Source organism: Neovison vison, chromosome 13 (genome assembly GCF_020171115.1).
Source record: "Neovison vison isolate M4711 chromosome 13, ASM_NN_V1, whole genome shotgun sequence".
Taxonomy (NCBI): Eukaryota; Metazoa; Chordata; class Mammalia; order Carnivora; family Mustelidae; genus Neogale; species Neogale vison.
Window position 1 is genome coordinate 17,694,785 of NC_058103.1, and position 13,588 is coordinate 17,708,372.

Here is a 13,588-nt window from a genome sequence, read left to right on the forward strand (position 1 = left end):
CACGGGAACAGAAAAGACTCCTCTCATACACGCACCTGGCCAAAGCAACCTCCCGCAACCTGTTCCTCCAGCGCAGCCCCGCCCCTCCCCCTGTGATTCCCGCCCCCTCCGTGCCCCCGGGCCAATCAGAGGGTGCATCGTTCCCACCCCGTCGCCGTGGGACCTGCCGAGTCCCTCCTGTCACTCACCAGATGTGCGGCGGCTCGTCCAGACGGTGGAAGCGGGTGGCGAAGGACAGCAGCGTCACCAGGGCCAGCAGGGCCCACCGGCCGGCTGCCTCGAAGCGCCGCGAGCCCCGAGCAGGCCGTTTGGGGCTCCGCGCTGCAGGCTCGGCAGCCACGTCCGGGCCCACAGCCCTAGTGACCTGGGGCCCACAGCGGCCCCGCCGGGGACGCAGCTCGGACCCTGCGGGGCCTCCGCCCACCGCCGGCGGCATCCTGCCCCTCCTCAGGATCGCCCTCCGGCTCGCCGACACGCTCGATCTTGCGAGCCGCCCCGCCAAGAACTCACCCAGGGGCACCTCGGGGTGCCCTGGGAAATGTAGTTCCCTGCGCCGGCAGCGGGCCCCGGGGCCCCGGCCTCTGGGCTGCGCGGGGAGCGCGGTCGCCGTCCGGGCCGCTAGGAGGCGGCTGGTGGCGCAGAGCATGACGGATGGCCCGGGCCCGGCGGGCCGGCCGGGGAGGAAACAGGCTCAAGGAACTGCAACTCCCAGCAGCTTCGGGAGGGGGGGCGTGGCAGCAGGGCGGGGCGACCCAGACAGGACAGTAAAGATCATTCTAGCCCAACCCCTCGCTTTACCACGACGGAAGCGCTGGTTCTGACGTGTCGGGGCCTCACTGGGCCTCAGTGCGGGACGAGTCGGAGAGTCCCAGGCGCGAAGTCTCCCGGCCTGGAAGAAGGGTGGCCGGAGGTGCGAGATGCAAGCGGGGAAGGTCTGTGTCACACTTCCGGGGATAGGGGCGCCACTGAGAATGAGAAACCCTGCGGGGCGGGGGTCAAAGGTGCGCCGCTCGCCCCCTCCTACGGCTTCCACAACGCACAACTCCCGGCATGCAGAGCGCCTCGCGAGCTCCGCTCTGCGCCTGCGCGCTGCCCTCCATTCCCGCTGCTCGCTGGGGCTTGTAGTCCGGGGAGGTTGGGGCTGCAGGCTGCTCACGCTCGTCGAGCGTGCGGGGCGCTGTGGAGTCGCTGTACTCTCGCGCTTTACCTGTCTCTCACTGTCCCTTTTGCCGGGCTTTCCAGACGTCGTCCCTTGCCTCCCTCTTCCTTACATCCCGCGTGCTGTTTCCTGGCCAGTCGGCCCGAGGGGTTCTAACTGTTAGCGTAGGGCCTTCCCGGGGTTGGGTGGTGGGGAGGCACTAGCACTTGAAGTCCTCTCCATCACCTGGGGAGTTTCCCTGGGGTCATCTTTGGGGGAAGGGACCCAAGAATCTGCATGCTTAATAAGCGCCCCCATGAGCGTTTTGAAGTCTTACTCAAGTTTGAGAACCATCAAGGAAGGTGGCAGGCACACCAGATGGAATTAGCACCACCTTAATAATGCATAGCTCTCCCACTCCCAAATGGGATTTTAGGAGTCTTTCTCTCAAAACGATGTGTGAGAAATGGTTTTAAAATAAAATCTGCTAGAGTGGTCAGAATCCATATTTGAATTGGAAACGAGGTTCCTCCAGGAGTGGTAATGAGATGAATATTTTACTTGGGCTTTAAAACAAGTGCAAAAAGGAACGCGGGTCAGTTGACATAGTTATCACTGGTAAGAGGAAGAGCAGAAGGTGCTCTCCATTATAAATCCTGATGGTCCATAAGCAGGAAACTGGAGAGCAGTGGCATTCACAGTGACTCTGTGGTCACCCTCAGTACAGGTCAAGATGGAACATTTAGTAATTCGGTAAGGCATTTCTCCAGGGATTCCAAGCTAATGTCTCAGGCTCTCCAGTGGTCCCATCCCTTACCAGCAGTCCTGGCCAGATGGCCCCAAGGGCCCTTCCAGCCTGATCAGACAAGGACAGGGATGTACCTTGGAGTAGGGTACCTCTAATTTTGGCCTCCTAACTCCTCCCCTTATAAAGACACCTGCTGTCTATCACCTGCTCTCCGAACCAGGACCGTCTTTACTTTCCCTACAAAAGTGTCTCCAGTACAGGCTGGAACTTCCAGACCTGGAAATCAACCTGGGAGGGCCTAGGTTCCCACAGTGCCCTTGCCCACCTAGAAGATGAATTGGTAGTTCAGGGATGGTAAGACAGGATCACAGAGCAGTGTGATGTGCTGAGGGGTGCAGAAGGCAGAGGGAACTTGAGTGAAATATCTGTAGTCAGAGGGATGGTAGACAGGGGTGATCTAGAAGTTCTGTTGTGTTCTCTCTCCTTAATCATATGGATACACCTACGTCTTCCCAAAGAAAGATGCATGAGAGCTAATTACTGATAGCTCCATCCTGGGCCCTGCTTTGAAATGCTCATCACTCAAGAAGCACCGGGAAGTTTAATATTGAGTCTCTTAAACTTCAGATCAGAGATCACACACTCAGCCTCCTCCAGTGCCTCAAGGTAACAAAAATGAAAGAAGAGGGCCAGGTAGGGCACAGGGCAGATCAGAGAGGGCATGCCATGACTGAAAGAGGCTGTTAATTGTCTCCTATCAGTTGTTGTTACTCCGGAACCCAAGACCACTGTCTCTGCCTTTGTAAGAAAAAACAAATAGGATTTGTATATGAAACATCCTGATTTGTTAATGTTGGCAACCAACTGAAACCTTTTTTTAAAACAAGATTTTATGTATTTGACAGAGAGATCACAATGACAGAGAGATCACAAATAGGCAGAGAGGCAGGTAGAGCGAGAAAAGGAGGAAGCAGGCTCCCCGCTGAGCAGAGAGCCCGATGTGGGGCTCGATCCCAGGACCCTGAGATTATGACCTGAGCCAAAGGCAGAGGCTTTAACCCGCTGAGCCATCCAGGCGCCCCCAACTGAAACATTTTTAAGTATATGTACACCACACAGAACCCTGTGGGCTGTCCTCTTGTGACCTTGGCTTTGGAGTCAATGGGCATATCCCCTCAGCTATTTTTATGAGATCAGCTAAGAACCTGGAGGGCGGTTGGGTGGTGAGTTGAAAGAGAGGGTCACCAAAGCATCAAAAAACTAGAATTCCTGGTCTTTCTGTCACTGCTGGAAGGAATTCAGCTATCATTTTAAGGCAACTCTTTGTTGTACGGATGAGGGAGAAAAGACTAGGGAATAAGGAGGCAGGGATCTGCCCAAGGTCATGCAGAGCGGGTTCCTGCCTTGGGATCAGACCCCAGGTACACCAGCTCTCAGCCCAGAGCACCACATGAACCGCTGCTTCCAAACCAGGACACCAAACCGGGTTCCACCAGGAACAGAAAAAGTTTCCCACAGGTTGGAAAGGGTTGCCCTTTCTGACCACAGTCAAAGTTTCCCTGAAGCCTGTCTCACCCAGCTTCCCATTGGCTCATGGGATCCCACCCCCTTCAGGGTTCCTCCCCCTGCTCTGCAAGTTCTGGGAGAGGGGCCATTCCCTGGGAGGCCAAGGGTCACCACACCACCATGACCGAGTCTAGCAAGGTAAGGAGGGCACTTGCAGGCTGGCTGCCCCTTTGGGGGCCCCTTGGACTTCAGGGATGCATGACTGGACAGTTTGGAGCTGAGGGACCCCCCATAACTCCCAAGTCCTCTGACCCAGAGAGCTCTGAGTCTTCCTGAGGTGTGGAAGGAGGCCTGGTGGGATGGGAAGAAACCGCTGGCTTGGAGCCCCCTGGCTGAGGGCTGTTGCCACCCCAGTGTGCCCTAGGGGCAGAGAACCCCGCGAGCATGGGTTAACGTGCATCCTTATTCTGTCTCTGCTCAGCCCATCCTCTACTCCTATTTCCGGAGCTCCTGCTCATGGAGAGTTCGAATCGGTAAGAGCCCAGCCTCCACCAAGAGCCTTGGTGGGAGGGGATGGGGGTAGAGAGAGCCCTGAGTGAAAAGCTGGCGGGGAACAGAGGGCTGTTCTGTCAGGGCTCCTCCGCCTAGGAAGTCCAACAGGAGGAGAGTGGGGGTAGCAGGAAGGGTGGGTTGTTTCTTGCCTCTCCCACACTGCTTTCCAGAGCCACTTAGCAACCACGCTTAAAGCAGGTTCACAAAACCCAGAGGTGCTTGGTAACTGGCAGGGAACAGCTGGCCTTCCTCAGTTCTTATCTATTTCATCTGGCCTGTGTCAACCCCGGAGGCTTCATGCAAGCGGAAGTCGGGGCCCTCCGGTGTAGTCCCAGCTTGACCCCGCCCTCCCTCAGCTTAACACAGCCCTTGGCAAAGATCATAGGCATCGCTCATACTGGGGGAAAACTGTGCTGAGTGTTTTTATGTACATGATTCCTAGGGTGTCAGCGGCACCCTAGGAGGGAGGCATCATTATTGTGCCCATCGTACCGGTGAGGAAACTGAGGCACGAGGACCTTAAATAACTTGCCCAAGGCTGTGTAGGTAGCAAGAGGCCGAGATGGAATTCAAACAGGTGGTCTGACTCCAGAGTCCCATGTTTTTAACTCCTGCACCATGCTGCCTGGCAGATGAGGAGACAAAGGCAAAGAGGCTCATTAACTCAGCAAGCTCCTTGTCCCGCACAGCTAGCAAACATGATGCAATCTGAATGCGAGCAGTCTGTCTCCGGGAGTCTGGCCCTCACCGGGCAGCCATCCACCGTGACCCTCCCCCACCCCACCGTCACTTGGTGTCTGCTGGAATCAGTAGGCAAGAGCACTGGGGGGCCAGAGGACACATTTCTCCCAAGAAGATATCTCCCCTGTGCCCAGAGCCTCCGCCCTAGCCGGCCAGATGCGAGCCACAGGAGTGCTGTCTCTGCAGGGCTGCCGTGGCTCCCGCCGCTTGTCCGCAGTGGGGCTGACCAGCGCAGAGGAGGAGCCCCATGTCTCCCAGGCTCTCTTCACACTGCGACACGTCTCTGCCTCTTCCCCTCACTCCTCGGAGACCATCATCCCCATGTTTCAGTGCATGTCTGCACACGTACACACACACACAGTCTTCACTCGGTTGACTTGCTAAGGAAAAGGATCGAAGGGCACAGAGAGGAAATCTGGTCACTGGGAGTCACAGCAGATGCCATGAGACCACCACAAAGCCCCCAAAGCTCTGCTTGGAGTCAGTAGTCAACAAGTCTGAGGACAGAGAAAACGGATGAGAAAGGGATCCTTCTCTGGCGGGTGTCACCGCCCCCCCACCCCGTGTGCGCGCTTTGGGGTCACCTGAGCCCCTTTCCTTGGCTCTTGGATGCCTTCCTGAGACAGTAATTGCACATCTCCGGCAAACAAGTACTGTTCCAGGACCTGGAGGGGGCAGAGGTAATCAGGACACCTCCCTGCTGCCCTCCAGGAGCTCCCGGGCTGCCCAGGCACACGGGGACCCCGTGGGGGAGTGGAGAGTAAGGCTCTGAGAGTTCGGGGGCAAGAGAGGCAGAGCATCAGAGACCTGGGGCAGGGGAACAGGTGGTGATCCGGGAAGCTAGAGAGACAGGGGAGGCCAAGCCGGGCCTTGATCACCTAGCAGCGTGGAGAAAGAAGCCTCCCTCGGCAGCCTCACGGAGCCCTTGGAAGTGGAGCCAGAAGCTGTCCCCTGACTCTGCTGTCTCTCGTAGCTCTGGCCTTGAAAGGCATCGACTATGAGACCATACCTGTCAACCTCATAAAGGATCAGGGACAGCAGGTGAGGAGGCTGCCCCCAGGCCACCACGTGGGAGTTAGAAGTCTTAGAGAGGGACCCAGCAGATTTCTGCCCCCCAAGAGGTGAATCTGCTGGTTCTCCCTGGTGGGACTGGGGGTTGGGGGGTGGATAGGCTGTGCAGCTCAAGGAGCCATGGGAAAGGGCCCAGGTTCCAGACCCCCTGCCATGGCCTGGTCTCTCAGTGCCTGACCCCAGGTGAGTGGGTCCTTGCCCCATGCTGGGACCCCTGGACGTGCCCTAATGACCACAGTGTGAGGTACAGGGAAAAACACATAGCTGGGCCATTGGGGTGAATCCTGGAGCTCAGCAGCCACTGGGTTTGGGGATATGGCCTGGGTCCCCCCTCTCTCTCTGGAGCCAGGACCTTCCCCAGGGGAGGAAGATGCAGGGGGGCTGCAGGCCTCAGGTTTTCCCGCTGGCCTGGTTCTGCTCTGGACAACTGAGTCATCAGGTCCTTGTCTCCACAGTTCTCTGAAGAATTCCAGGCACTGAATCCCATGAAGCAGGTGCCAGCCCTGAAGATCGATGGCATCACCATAAGTCAGTCTGTGAGTGCAGGGCCTGGAGGCCCCTGGCAAGAGCCTGAACAAGAGGTCCTCCCAGCTCTGGTTTGCGTGGCCAAGCTCCTGGCCCTTAGCAGGGGCATGATAAGTTCTTGTCAGAGGGAGGAGGGTTGCCTGGTTGTTCAGGGAAGAGAAGGGAGACTTGAGCCTATGGGGAGACAAATTCTGCAGGACAGGGGTCCAACAAGAGCTCCTTCCTGGGGAATTTGGGCTTCATGGGCTCCAGCTGAGGTCAAGGAGGAGCCTGCTAGCCCTGTCACTTTGGTCCAGGGTCCGCATGCCCTCCCCATGCCTCATTGCTCCCCTCCAAACAGCTGGCCATCATCGAGTTCCTGGAGGAAACTCGGCCCACTCCACGCCTCCTGCCGAAAGACCCGAAGAAGAGGGCCCAGGTTCGCATGATTTCGGACACCATCGCCAGCGGCATCCAGCCCCTGCAGGTGCGGCTCTGGACTGCACCCCTGCACGCCTCTTGCATGCCTCCCCTCACACGCTTTTACCTTTAGACGCGTGCTGATTGCGAGGTGCCACAGTGGGGGACCCAGCTTGGGAGTGGGGGTGGCAGGAGGTCGGGAGGGATTCTCAGGGGCTCAGACCTAGCTCATATGGCAGAGGGGCACGGGATCCCAGAAATCAGCTGCCATGCTGGGTTCCCAGCTACATTCTGAGAAGTCCCAGGTTTCCCCTGGACTCATCCAGGGGTGCTCAAGGGTGGGGAGGGGCCGTGTGGCAGGGGTGAGGCTGAGCAGCACAGGCTCTGGGCCACCCCCCCCCATTCCCTGCCTTTAACCAGAAGAGCCTCCCTCTCATCTCTTCTGTTTTCTAGATTGGGATCCTCAAAAAATTTTATTAACATTTTCAATGGTAAAAAAGATAAACAAGTATTCAAGCAATTCATCTGTGTTAACTCCTGATTTTGCAAATCAGGAGATGGCCCCAGAAAGGTAGAGAGAGTTTGCAGAGTCATTCAGCTAAGTGTGGCAGAGCAAGCCCCAGATCCCAGGAGCCCAGACGGTGCACCGAGCCTCCAACCCCGAGTTATCTTGTCTTGTTTAACAAAGGACGTTGGGGCAGACAGACGCCCCATTCTACAGATGAGGAAGCCGAAGTTCAAGTAAAATGGCTCCAGGGCTGTAAGGATGGAACCAGAGCCCAGTCCTGTGCTCCTTCGTCCCAGCCCCGCCCCCGTGCCGCACCCCGCTCCCTTCACAAGGAGCTGTGTAAGGGAGACCGCTTTGTGTGCCGAGGAGATGGGCCTCAGGTCATGGCCACACACTTCAGTGCCACGACAGCACCCTGTGCCCCACCTTGCACGTCCCACTCGAGCAACCTGAGAAGGCAGCTGCTGGAATCCCTCGCTCCCTCCCAGTGCCCTGATAGGGACCCAGGAGAGGACAGGTGGAGAGCCAGGGCCGGGTGGGAACCAAGCTGCCCTGAGGGGACTTGGCTGGGGGTCAGGCCCTGCCTGGCTTCTAAAGCCAGTCACCGATTATCCTTGGTTGCATAGAACCTGTCTGTCCTAAAGCAAGTGGGACAGGAGAACCAGCTGGCCTGGGCCCAGAAGGTCATCCACACTGGCTTTAACGGTGAGTCCGTCTTCCTGCAAGCCGCACTATGACCACTCCAAAATGACCCCTGTGCCTAGGGCCCTGGGCATCTGACAGCCTTCCCGGCTCTTTGCCCTTGACAATGGCATGGCTGAGGGGAGGGGTGCGGGGCTGAGGAGGTAGTAGGGCTGGGTGGTATCCAGACCTGGCCTCCATCTCGGGCACTTCTGGGAACCTCAGCCACTGAGACCCACAACCCCTTGGAGCTGGCGGTCCATGCTCTGCCTCACTGCCCGCTCCAGCCAGGAGATGAAGGCCAGCAACGTGCCGGCACATCCGTGTGAGAGCTCCTCCCTTGGCCAGTGGCCGGCCTTGTCCCTTCTCGGGGAGGGAATGGCAGCTGGACTTGAGGAACCCAGGGAAACATTATCTGTCCCCACGGCCCCATGAACTCTGTCCAGATCTGGTTGGCCTATTCCTTCGGCCATGTGCCCATTTCAAAACTCTGGGGGGCCAAGGTCCATTCTGGGCCCAGAGTAAGATTCTTCATGTGTCCTCCCCACAGCTCTGGAGCAGATCCTGCGGAACACAGCGGGGAAGTACTGCGTGGGAGACGAGGTAAGCCCTCCCCAGGCCTTCCCGCAGCAGCCGTCTCTCTCCATCCCCAGGGTGGGTGCAGGCCGGAGAGCTTCCTGAGGAGGCATGGGGATGCGGAGAGGGACCAAGATCCGAATTCTGGTTCCAGGGCCCCCTCCCTCATCCTGAGGTGTCTCCTCCCTGCTAGGAGCCCTCCGTAAGTGCCCTGATGGGGGCTTTTAACAAGCACGAGAAGATCCACTGAGACAATCCAAGCCTCTCTGGCCACCCGTAGACTTGGCTGTCAGGACAGCTGGAGCCTGGCCTGGGAGAAGCATGGCAGCTCTAGGCACAGACCCAGACAGGCCTGTGAGGGGAAGGAGAGAGAGTTGGGGCAGTGGGGATGGGGCGGAAGAGCCAGAAAAAGACAGGAATGTCAGGGGCTGTGAGTCCGGGCCATGCATCCGGATGCAAACCCCCCAACCCTCTTGCAGGTGTCCATGGCTGATCTCTGCTTAGTGCCTCAGGTGGCAAACGCTGAAAGGTAAGAGAGAGCCCCGCCTGCCTCCCTCTTTAACCGGGTCCCTTCCCTCCAAATGTCCCGCCTCCTCTCACAGTCAGGCCCCAACTACAGCTACTGGGGAGGCCTCTAGAGATTCTCCTAGACTGGCCAAGGAGCCTCCTGTGCCGGGCCTTCCCAGCTCCTGTGGCCTGGAAGAGCCCGGCGGGAGAAATCAGTGCAGTGTCCGCCACCACGCCAACCACCATTCCTCCGATCCTGTCTAGCCTCTGCCCCTAAGAGGCGGTGGCTTGCCCAGTAGACACCCCTAGAAGAAGCCACCCCAAGAGCCTGCTCCCCCCGAGGTGCTGTGTCCGTGCTTGGCAGGGAGCTCTCTTCTGCTCCTCCCATCAGCCCTTCAGTGAGGCAGGAGAGAGTACCTCCCTGGAAGGCATCTAGAAGAGTACCTCTCCGTTTGGGACATGGTGATGTTCCTACCCACGCAGTACCCCTGAGAAGCTTCCGACATGGGTGGGGCGGTTATCTGTGCATATAAATTATGAGCACTGTGCCCTACACATAGTAGGTTCTCGGTGAATAGCCACTGCTTGGAATAGGAACAGTAGCGATAGGGATGCTAGACCATCCTGCATGAGACCCGCCCATCCCCAGAGCCGCCTGTGAATAAGACTCCCACGTGGCTGGGCAACTTCCTGGTGACCCCAGGGCCTCATCCAGCCGCCCCTGTGCCTCCTTCACTGCTCAAAGGACAGTCTCCCTGTGCCCTGGCAGACCTAGTGTCGAAATGGTGTTAGATGGGTGTTTCTCTGCCACAGGTTCAAGGTGGATCTCACTCCCTACCCGACCATCAGCCGCATCAACAAGACACTGCTGGCTTTGGAGGCTTTCCAGGTGTCTCACCCCTGCCGGCAGCCAGACACACCCCCGGAGCTGAGGGCCTAGCTCTCCAACTGTGCCCCACGGGTGAGGGGGCAGGAGAGGTGCAGGAGCAGAAGCCGGGGTTGCTGAACATTCCTGGAAACAAGAGAGCCCTAACTGGAGAAGCAGGAGACCTGAACTCCTTGAACTTGGACTCTAGCCCTGGATCCGCCTTCCCACTGTACCTCTTTGTACCTCAGTCCCCTCCTCTGTCCAGTGCAGGTAGTGCGGGGGAGAGGATGCTGGGAGGGAGGGAGGCAGGAACATCACCAGTCATCTGCGTCATGGGCAATCGTGAAGGTGAGGGGAGAAAGTAGCCCAAGATGCTTGGCGGGTGCGCCAGAGAGACGTAAGGGAGCCTGCGCGCTTCTTCCCATCCCCACAGTTGTACCAGACTCTAGAGAATGCCCACTCTGAAATTTGATGATTAAACAGAAGTCCAGGCCTCCAGGTTATTCAGTTAAGGCTGAGCTACATTCCAGAAGGTGAACATTCTTCCTGGCTGGAAGTCCCTGGCATTTGGGCTGGGAGAGGGAAAGAAGTCCAAAAGCCTGCCAGAGAGAATCAGACCAGATCCGGAAGAGAGCAGATAGAAGCAGCAGGAAAGAAAGAATTCTGTGACCAGCTGAGTACCAGTAAGTGGTCCACTGGGGCATGGAATGGGAAGCGGGGCCTCTCAACCCAGTCCCAGACCGTCAGGGGCCGCGTTCTCCAGACCAGTCCCGGAAGTGGGCACTTGGAATAAATCGTCCTGCAGGGCCCTGGCAATCGGAGGCAGGCTCCTCCTTGGGCAGCGTGACCCGCCACCACCCAGGCAGGCTCCAGACCCCACCCAGCTAGCAGCTTACCGTGAGGTCCCTTCTGGAAGTGGAACAAAATGACTTTTACGTCCTGTACCTGGGACTTCATTTCCCCTGCATGGCTAAGGCTTGAACAGTGAATTCAGGTAGATGTGTCCGGTTCAGAAGGAAGCCACCGCTCTCAGCCACGAGTCCCTTTTCCTCAGCCTGCATCTCAGGGCACCTAGTTTCTCCCATCCTCCCGGGTTCCTTTGTGGCCTTTCTTTCCTGAACCTTGTTTCCAGGCTTTAGAGTGACCCAAATGGGCCACTCTTGTTCCCGACATGCATTGGTTCTGGCAGAGCCAGAAAAAAAGCCCAGCGCAGTATGTGAGACACCACAATGACAAAGGGAGACTCGGTGGCTCCACTGGGCCTGCCACCATCCTTCCCTCAGCTTACTCCAGACTTGCCACACTGGGCAAAGCTCCCACGTGGGCTTTTGCTGGGAAACTTGGGCTCAAGCGACTAATCTCTTCAGCCCAGGGGTCAGGATTTGCACCTGATTTGGACATTTGCAGTTGAAGGGGATTAAAGGCCCCACAGATTTTTTTTTAATTTTTTAAATTTATTTTCAGCGTAATAGTATTGTTTTTGCACCACACCCAGTGCTCCACGCAATCCGTGCCCTCTCTAATACCCACCACCTGGTTCCCCCAACCTCCCACTCCCCGCCCCTTCAGAACCATGAGAGACTATGGACCCATAGATTTTAAAGACAACAGCTTGCTGTGACCCTTCCCTGGTGACTTCCCCGCCTGGGAGCTGGGATGTGTGACCTTGTGACTGGGAATGTGGCCCACAGGGCCCTTGCTCTTCTTGAACTCCTGTCCCTCACTTCCCCTGGGAAATTTACTTGGCTACGAGGAACTCTATCCCACTCAGTGTGGTTAGTCTGTCTCCTGTCTGCTTGTCTGTCTGATCCAAGATGCCTTCGGAGAACTGCCATATTTCAGCCCCAGGTCTCCTCCTGGACACTATCAGAGTATTAACTCATTTAACCTGGGACTCTATCTACCATCCTAAAATTGGTGGCAAAAGCCTAATGGATTGTGAGGAATTTCTAAGTCAGGTAAAGAGGTGATACAGCCTCTGTTGTCAAAACACTAGAGAAACCATCCCTCATCTGTGGCATAAAACTCCCTTTATAATTTTTCTCAACATTCCCATAGTTCTGGTCCTCTAGCCCAGCAGGACTTCTCTGGTGCATGTCAGATAGAAACAGAATCAGCTGTGGGTGGATGGAAGGAGGAGAGAACAAATGTGGGGTTTCCTCCGGGCTCAGCAGAGGTCCTTGGAGCCCCGTTTCTGAGGCTCCCCTTTCTAACTGCCTCACCCCAGACCCCTCCACCCTCAAACTCAAGACAAACCTGACCTTGCCCCACAAGAACAGAAATGTGTCCAAGCCAGAGAAACTCATCCCAGGCTCCTCTGAGGTGACACACCTGGAAAGTGCTGGGTTTCTGTGGGCATCCCACATGGATTATCTGCGCCACTCAGAGGGAGTGACTGAACTTCTGCAACTCTCGGCTGCACTGGCTTTAGGAGGACAGTGGTCCATCCATCTTCTTCTCTCATGATGTTTTTGTAAAGGAGATTTTTATCTGTTGAAGCTAGAGCCTTAAACCTCGGGAGCTTTCCACACAGCTGGAAGCACCACAGGCTGGTGCCAGGACCAGGGCTAGGGTCCGCCCTTGCTACCTTCTTCACCCCAATCTGAGGAGAGTGTCTGTGCTCTCCAGGGCCTACAATGACTCTGGGTGTCTCCCGTGGGCTTCAGGGGACCAGGCCTGTGAGGAAGCGATGGGAATTGCGGGCCTGCAAGACAAGACAGGCCTGGGGAGCCGCCAGCTCAGGGTGAACTGAGGGGTGGAAAAGGAGCGTGGGGACAGGGGCGTTGGGATGTGCAGAGGCTCTGGCCTTGCTGAAGGAGCACAGCTTATGAGAAAGGAGAGTGGTCTGGTTTCGGGGCTTGTGGTTTTGAGTCAGAGTGAGGCTGTCATTCTGTGTGACAGCCTAATGGATGATTTTAAGGGCCCTCCGTGGAGTCCGGGACACCAGCATGATCAGCTGACCTGTCGTTGAGGGATGTGGAGACCCGAGACTTTGCCGACTTCAGCCCTCTGCCCTGGAAACCCTTCTCCAGGGATCTGTGGCTGGGTGCATGGGAGACAGCGCCTCTTTATTCCCAGAGGAACTCAGCTGTGCTCCAGGGAATAAGAGAATGCGGCATTTTTTTTTTTTTAAGATTTTATTTATTTATTTGACAGACAGAGATCACAAGTAGGCAGAGAGGCAGGCAGAGAGAGAGAGAGAGAGGAGTTAGCAGGCTCCCCACAGAGCAGAGAGCCCCATGCGGGGCTCGATCCCAGGACCCTGGGATCATGACCTGAGCCGAAGGCAGAGGCTTTAACCCACTGAGCCACCCAGGCGCCCCGAGAATGTGGCATTTTTAAACCATCTTCCCTGCACGACAGCAGAGCTCCCCTGAGCTCCTCTAGGGCTGCACTCCTGACCCCCCACCCATGCCAAGCAGGGTGACTAGCCTTGCTCCCTTGGTGCTTGTTTGATGGAAACCTGTCTTTCCTATACAGCCATGGCTGGCGACCCCCTCCCTTCCGGAATGTCTCTGCTCTTTGGGGGCCTTAGAAGATCATGAAGGAGCAAAGATTTCCATATGGCTCCGAGGCTTAGCAAGAATGAGGCTTCTCTAAAGGGCTTTGAAAACCAGCTCTTCTGTGACTTCCTCACGTCTGCAACTAAGTGCTTGTTTTCAGGGGTCAGATGTATCTCTCAATTCAAAACTGTCACCTATTTAGGGGATATTTTCCAGTAGGAGCTCCTCTCTACAGGCTGAGTGGGTGGTAAAAGTCAAGTCCTTC

At 56.8% G+C, this 13,588-nt stretch overlaps 2 protein-coding genes across 5 annotated transcripts in view; one reads left to right on the forward strand and one right to left on the reverse strand.

Annotated features, from left to right (window-relative positions):
• The window catches only part of POMT2 (protein O-mannosyltransferase 2), a 44,277-nt gene extending 43,442 nt beyond the window's left edge, over positions 1-835 (reverse strand). Inside the window, exon 1 of the mRNA XM_044231241.1 lies at positions 189-835. Coding sequence (XP_044087176.1) covers positions 189-646 — 458 coding nt within the window. The 5' untranslated portion in view covers positions 647-835. The remainder of the gene's footprint in view (positions 1-188) is intronic.
• GSTZ1 (glutathione S-transferase zeta 1) lies at positions 826-10,318 on the forward strand. Of its 4 annotated transcripts, none has more exons than XM_044231246.1 (10): positions 826-932; positions 3,874-3,925; positions 5,228-5,365; positions 5,659-5,726; positions 6,212-6,292; positions 6,622-6,747; positions 7,815-7,893; positions 8,420-8,472; positions 8,925-8,974; positions 9,766-10,318. In XM_044231246.1, the coding sequence occupies exons 1-10, from the start codon at positions 918-920 to the stop codon at positions 9,890-9,892; spliced, it is 789 nt and encodes a 262-aa protein (XP_044087181.1). In that variant the 5' UTR covers positions 826-917; the 3' UTR covers positions 9,893-10,318. The 4 variants fall into 4 exon arrangements, with proteins under 4 accessions (XP_044087181.1, XP_044087183.1, XP_044087180.1 ...); XM_044231245.1 differs by lacking the exon at positions 826-932 and adding an exon at positions 3,501-3,590; XM_044231248.1 differs by lacking the exon at positions 5,228-5,365.
• The last annotated feature ends 3,270 nt before the right edge of the window (positions 10,319-13,588 follow it).